We start from the raw sequence: 7,500 nt of genomic DNA, 5'->3' as shown, positions 1-7,500 counted from the left end.
TAAATGCGTTTCTATAGAATTCTTTTCTTTTCTCTTCTTCCTTTTTCTTTTTCTCGTTTCTCTTTTCTTTTCTTTTCTTTTCTTTTTTTTCTTCTTCTTCTTCACTTCTTTTTTCTCGTTTTTTCTTTTTCCTTCTTTCTTTTTTCTTTTTTTTTTTCTTTTCTTTTCCCTTGCAATCATCAACGACACCATCGTTTCCTTTTGTCACATATTTTTCCAATGGACATAGGGGACATTCCTTTTTTTTTTTTTTTTATTTTTTTCCCCTTTTTCCCGTGATAAACATAATACTGCGAAATATTTCAAGCGTATTATTTACGACGTATCCATGAAATAATACGGTCAAAGATGATCATAACAACGTACGTATATATACATATATATATATATATATTAGGATTAATGTATCCAATAATTCCACGTGTTTACGTAAAATGGCTAAATGATTTTTTATTCTTTACGTGATATCTAGCGGCTAATGATATTTTTTCCCTTCTTCTTTTTTCTTTTTCTTTTTTTTTTGTTTTTTTTTTGTTTTTTTTTTTTGTAAAAACATTCGTCAACGTTGAAAATTTCGACATTGAGAGATATAGAACGATAACTATTCCATGACGTGTGAACGCCATGTTATCGTTATTGATTATATTTGAACTTTTGTCCTCCGGATGAACTTTTGACGGAAAAAAATAAAGAGGAAAGAAAAAGAAAGAAGAAAAAAAAAAAGAACGAAAACGAGAGTGAAAGAAAGAGAGAAAGAGAGAACGAAAGAGAGAAAGAGAGAACGAAAGAGAGAGAGAGAGAGAGAGGAGGGAGGAGTAAAAAAAGAAATGAAATTTTATCTCTACGTAGGCTCACTTCGAATATTACTTCGTTTAATAAATTATGTATCTTGTTTTAGTCAAGAAAAGATAAAATTTCGCTGAAGTTTCCCTTTTGAAACATCACGTACGTGCTGATTTCCTCCCAATCTTTTTCCTACGTAGTCCTCTCTTCAACGATACTCTTTCTCTCTCTCTATCTCTATCTCTTTCATTTTATATTCCTATCCTCTTGCTTTCTTTGCTTTTCTCTTTTCCTTTTACCTTTCGTAGGCATCGAACGAGCTTCAAACTCTTACTCCAGTCACAGACGACCAGTTTTCAGGACCATTTCAGAATAAGTTTTTCTCACTGAGTTTCGAGGTCAAATTTTATTAAGGCACTCGTTGGCCCGAAGAGCTAAAACGAGTCCTTCAATTTACTATAAAAATGATACCCTCGACCGTTCTGGCACGTGATCATTGCTCTCTAGTTTTCTCTCTCTCTCTCTCTCTCTCTCTGATATTTATTTTTCTTTCATTTTTTTTTTCCTTTTTTTCTTTATTTTATTTATTTCTTTATTTATTTGTTTATTTATTTTTCTTTTTCTTTTTATATATATATATATATATATATTTTTTTTTTTTTAATTACAATTCTGCAATCACAACGAATCCCGGAACGTTCCAACTTTCAAATTAAATTCGTTCGAGAATGATCGTTTTGAAAATGACACTCGCTTTTTAATTCGTTTTAAACTAACTCCGTAATCGCCTGTTCCTATATTTCCATCTTTTATCCATTGTACGAAAGGTTTGCCTATCGTCAGGGGAAGATAACGATGGGGGTGGTTAGTGAAGGGGAAAGGGTTCAGAACATAACTGGACTATATCTTTATTATTAAAATTTAATCGATTAATCGTACTGAAAAATATTCATTGAATATTTTAGAATAATATTATAGATATTAGGTGAAAATTGAATCGATGAAATTGTCCGAGGTTTTTATATTTCATTATTTTTTTTTTTCTTTTTTTTTTTTACTTTTCTGATAAAAATTACTTTGTAAAAGGAATAAACTAATATCAACGTACTAATCTAATCAATTAATATTCCAAGAGTTTACGATTTATTATTTAAATTTTCATTTGAGTGAGCTGCACTTTTGATACGATCATCTTCGAGCAAGTTCAAACTCGTCCCACTCTCATCCCTCCGTTTTACCTTTAGCCTTTTACCTTTCTCAATAACATCGAGTAAATTACCATACGAATGGATTAGATGATAAGGATAGACGACGATTTCCCGTTAAATCCAAACTTCCGACAACGAATTCGAAACTTTCTTCGAGGGGTAATATAACGTTATTACGATTATTATTAGATTTATAAAATGTTATTATCAATCTGCGAATAAGACTAACGTTTAAATTGATTTAATAATCGTACATCGTGAAAAATTTTTACGATACGTCATACGTTTTATCCATTTGTGCTCCGTACTTATTTAAAATTTTTCAAAGAATTTATCTGAATTGATTTCTCTCTCTCTCTCTCTCTCTCTCTCTCTCTCTCTCTCTCTCTCTCTCTCTCTATTTTTTCTTTTCTTTTTTTTTTTCAACAAAGTGAATTCCTCTTACAAATAGGATCGTGTTTCCATTTAACTTTTCTCTCTCTCTCTCTCTCTCTCTCCCTCTCTCTCTCTCTCTCTTCTTTCTTTTTTTTTTTTTTTTTTTTTTTTTTTTTGTTCGAACGATCACCATACGCTTTTCCAGGAGATACTACATCTGAGATTACGATGATCCTGTACTTCAACATTTTATAATACGTATGGATTCGATGTTATCGGCTATAAAAAAAAAAAAAAAAAAAAATTTGTGTGTCTGTGTATCTTTTTCAGATCGGCCAGATCCTTATCATGCGATGTCGTTGCCGAGCCCGAGACTTCGACATTACAGGTCGAAACAACTAATTAGATATATGCCTTCTAGTTAAAAAAAAAAAAAAAAAAAAAAAAAAAAAAAAAAGAAAGTACTTTTCTCTTTATCTCCTTTTTTTTTTTTTCTTTCGTTTCTCTTAGACACAAGTTTTATTATTATCTGCTGAAAATACGACATTGTATTCTATATTATTGCTCTGTCGCTCTAGTTATAATTGTGCATTCATCTTTCGCATATAAATATATCTGTATTTATATATTATATAGATATACTATACATACATATATATATATATATATATATATATATATATATCAAATTGTTATTTGCATCCATGCTTTTTGGAATGAAATTCATCGCTTGATTCTCACGATTTTTACATCTGTATCTACGTTTCTATTTATTTTTATTATACATATATACACATATATATATATATATAAATATATATATATATGTGTGTGTATGTGTGTGTGCGCGCGCGCGCGTGTGCGTGTACTACAGTTAAAAAGTGTTGTTTATATTTTAGCATCGTTTGTTATAACTTAGAGTATGTCTCGTTGAGCTCTCGTTTTAATCACTTTTCTAATTAAAAGAAAGAAGCGTGGTTTCCTTTTTTAATCAAGACAAAAGAAAAGAGAAAGAAGGAAAAAACAAAGACAAAAGAAACAAAAAAAAAAAAGAGAACAAAATAACTCGTTAAATATATTGCTTGTATGAACTATCGAACGAACTTTCTCATTCATTATCAATTAATAATAAAAAGTAATTAATAATAAAAGTATAACGTCCTAGTGCGTTCTCGTTTCTATTTTCTTTTCTTTTTCATTTTTATTTTATCATTTCTTTTCTTTTCTCTTTTTTTTTTTTTTTTCTTGGTTTCCTCTTCACTTCGAAAGAAATAAATTAATATAAAGATAGAAAGTAAGTAAGAAAGAAATCACGTCTTCGATGATCTCCTTTAGCGTTAATATTCTCGAAGATTGTTTGTGGCGAAAAAATTTGCATGGCTTTTTTGATTGATCGATTGAAATTATCAAAATAATTATTTTTATTGTTGAAAAATTGCACTAATCTTCCTTACTTCTTCCTTCCTTTCTTTCCTCCTGTAATTGTATTCTTCTTAATTAGAGAAGAAGAAGAAGAAGAAGAAGAAGAAGAAGAAGAAGAAGAAAAAAAAGTAGTAGGAAAAAAAGAAGGAGAGGGAAGAAAAAAAATAAGAAAAAAAATAAGAAAATAAAAAAAAAGAAAAAAAAAAAAGGAAGAAAGAAAGAGAAAGGAGAAGACTAATAGTAAGATTGTTACGTCGTCGATCGTCTTTATGTCGGCTTAAGCCGAGCCCGCGTTTTCCTTTTTTCATTTTCAGGACCATGACAGCGATCTGCTTCGTGTGTAACCTGCCGATCCTGAGTCACCAGGTCGGATTAATATGGCAAGGAGGAAATGGCTGGGACGATCTCATGCGAGAACAGGTGGAGGAGACTACTCTGAGACAAAGATTAGGTTAAGATTTATTTATTGATTATTATGATAATTATTATGATATTAAATTCGATATATTATCGTATTATTATCGTCTTATCGCGTCAGATTGAAAAAAAAAAAAAAAAAAAAAACAAAAAACAAAAAATTCGTTAAGAAACAGTTCTTTTATTTCTTTTCTTCTTTTTCTTTGTTTTTTCCTTTTTTTCTTTTTTCCTTTTTTCTTTTCTTTTTTCAGAACATTCGAAAGGCTCAATCAAAATCGATAATTATGAAGTCTACGAATTCGTCAATTGACGAGTTACGTTTTTACGTTCTCGTTTTATTATTCCTTTTCTTTTTACTTTGTTTTATTTTATTTTATTTTTTTTTCTTTTTTATTTTTTTTTTTTTTTTTTTTTTTTTTTTTTTTTTTTTATTTTATTTCAATTCTTTTTTCTCCTCCACAGGTACAGGAAGAAGAGATTCAGCGACACAGATCACGTCGATCTCACCGCCGAACGAGATCCAAGAATCATCCCCTACGAATCAACGAAGGAGACGATCAAGTTTGGCCCAATTAACGGATATAATAAGAGAATGGGGTGGTGGTGGAACAGGTGGAAAGAGCGGACGTGGTAGTAAGCTATATCGTAGAGAAACATTGGCTGATATAGCTAAATCATTACCGTGGTCAAGACAGACAACATCGGACGCCAGTCATCTGGCCAGTTTGAGAAAAAAACGTGAGAATTCGGAGGACAGCGGTATAAGAAGTCAAGCTTCGACGAGATCTAGAAAGGATTCAACGATAAGTGATTTTAAAAGTGATCTAGCCAGATTATGGAGTAAAAGAGATGTTCAACCACAACAACCACCAACTGTTATCTCACCAACACCAAGACGAGGTATATAATTACTTCTATATATATATATATATATATATATATATAATAATTACTAATATTATATATGTAATTATTAATGAATTAATTAATAATATATTTATTAATTTTTAATTATTAATATAAATTAATATTTACTAATAAAATAATAATTACTAATTATTAGTAATTATTAATGAATATATATATATATATATATATATATTTATATATACAGGATATATGTAAATATTTTGAAGTCTTATCTTTTTTTTTAATTTTGTTTATTTTCATTTTATTTATTTGCTTGTTCATAAAAAATTAATGATAATCATAAGATTTAATTTAATCGTAGGTTCGGGTGAAAGTGCAAGATCGAGAAGGGATTCTATTATAGCCGGACAAATTCCTAGTCCAGGCGAGCGAAAGCATAATTGCCGTCATCATAGACGTCGACAATCTCAACAATCACAGCAATCGGTCGAAGGTGTCGGCGTCACGCCTACTAAATATTATATCAATGATCAAAGACCGAGTGCTTCCAGCACTGATAGCGGTGCCAGTAATATTGCTAGGTCAGTACGTTTCTAATATATATTTAACGAATGAACATTACAATAGTTAAGTCTATTGTATATCATATATATATATATATATATATATATATATATATATATATATATATGTATATAATGTCTGAAAAGTAATGAGAAAAGAAAAAGAAACTTGATTATTAAAAACATATCTTATATATTGTCAAAATGTTAAAAGAATAATTATCTCTATTTAATATATTTCAATTTCAAAAGAATTATAAATAATTTTTCAATTCAAATGATTTCCTCGATAATATTTATATTCTTAATAATTTAATGCGTTGATAAATAAATAAATAAATAAATAAATAAATAAATAAATAAATATTTTTTTTTCTTTTTTTTTTTTGAATAAATACTAATACATACCTGATATTAAATATTTTTATATCGTACAGAGATCACACAGATACGCGTAGAAATTCAACGGACAAGAGCGAAAGGTCGAGCAGTTTCGAATCGAAAAGTCAAATACCAATGCTATCGACGGAAACAAAGGCGGCAACACCTACTACATCAGGCATGACTATCGATGGTAAAGCTATGACTAGTACTGCGACAGAAACCAAAATATCCAGCGTTACTACAGGAACAACTATGTCGAGTACTTTGACCGTCAATGCGAGACCATCGTCAGAAGTTAAGACTCTTACTTTGGAACCATCAGTCAATACTCCAGCCATTATAATGTCCTCTGTAACACCACCGACTGTTTCACCTGTAACTGGAAATAGTCTCCCACTTCCTGGCACTTCGACCACCGGTAGTTCCAGTCCAGTTGGATCACCGAGCGTCAATACAGCACATCCCTTGTTAGCTACTCGAAGAGATTCCACCACGCAAGTACGTCTCTAAATATATAAAAACAACGTGGAATGTTTGATTAATATTTTATTTTTAATATTCAAATCAAAGATAAAGTTTATGAAAATATTTCTTTTCTTTTATTTTATTTTATTTTTTTTTTTTTTTTTCAATAACTGTTTTACACATCGTCGGTAATGTCGATTACGAATGTCATCGATTAATAAGAAACTTTTTTAATATCCTACCGTTCACACAGATGTCTCTCTTTATTAAATCTCTTTTTAAAGGGGTTGCATATCACGAGGGATACAAAAAAATAAGATTCTTCCTGACAGATGATATTCGTAAACAATGTTTATCGACGATGTACGGAATGTTACATACCTTCAGGCGTAATATTAAAATTTCTCTTTTCAAATGTATATTATATATAATTTTTATTATAATCGTAAAACTTTAATTTTGTTTTTGTTTTATTTTTATTTTCTAATATAAATAAAATTAATAATTATTAATAATTATGATTGATGCTCGTCAATTTGCAGTGTTATTACAAAGGAAAAGAAGCGTCGCCGAATAAATTATCGAAATTAACGCGGCAGGCAGCGGCAATAGACGAATCCGTGCCTCCTGTTGGACGACGTGGTAGTCAACCAACGTTATCACCTGATCCAGATGACGGTGGTAAGAATCGATAATTCATAAACTTGAACTACTACTCCTCGTACTTGCCTTTCGATTAATTATTGAAATATAATTCATTGATTGGATCTTATTTTATATTTATCAGGACGAAAGGCACGCAGGGATTCGCTCAGTCCGGATTCCGCGTCTTATCCAAGACGTCGTGATTCGAAGAGTCATTTGAGTCCCGATAGAACGGTCGATAAAAGAGATATCAGTCCAAGTAGACAGAAAAAAGCTCAATTGAGAAGACAGTCAACTTCATATGCTCAACCACAAAGGTATTTCATTGTTCATATCGATTATATCAACTATCATAATAATATAAAGTA

At 30.2% G+C, this 7,500-nt stretch overlaps 1 protein-coding gene across 5 annotated transcripts in view; it reads left to right on the top strand.

Moving 5' to 3' along the window:
- LOC124430726 overlaps nt 1–7,500 on the top strand; it is a 100,075-nt gene that overhangs the window by 70,200 nt on the left and 22,375 nt on the right. For 3 of the 5 annotated variants that reach the window (XM_046977707.1, XM_046977703.1, XM_046977706.1), the window contains exons 2-8: nt 2,697–2,754; nt 4,103–4,239; nt 4,668–5,105; nt 5,437–5,656; nt 6,076–6,520; nt 7,030–7,168; nt 7,275–7,449. In XM_046977707.1, coding sequence (XP_046833663.1) covers nt 2,720–2,754; nt 4,103–4,239; nt 4,668–5,105; nt 5,437–5,656; nt 6,076–6,520; nt 7,030–7,168; nt 7,275–7,449 — 1,589 coding nt within the window. In that variant the 5' untranslated portion in view covers nt 2,697–2,719. Of the gene's footprint in view, nt 1–2,696; nt 2,755–3,979; nt 4,029–4,102; nt 4,240–4,667; nt 5,106–5,436; nt 5,657–6,075; nt 6,521–7,029; nt 7,169–7,274; nt 7,450–7,500 lie in introns of those variants that run through there. The other 2 variants (XM_046977705.1, XM_046977704.1) reach the window with 2 other exon arrangements.

Source organism: Vespa crabro, chromosome 19, assembly GCF_910589235.1.
Source record: "Vespa crabro chromosome 19, iyVesCrab1.2, whole genome shotgun sequence".
Taxonomy (NCBI): Eukaryota; Metazoa; Arthropoda; class Insecta; order Hymenoptera; family Vespidae; genus Vespa; species Vespa crabro.
The sequence above is the reverse complement of the archived record's forward strand: the minus strand, read 5'-3'. Positions and strand labels throughout refer to the sequence as shown.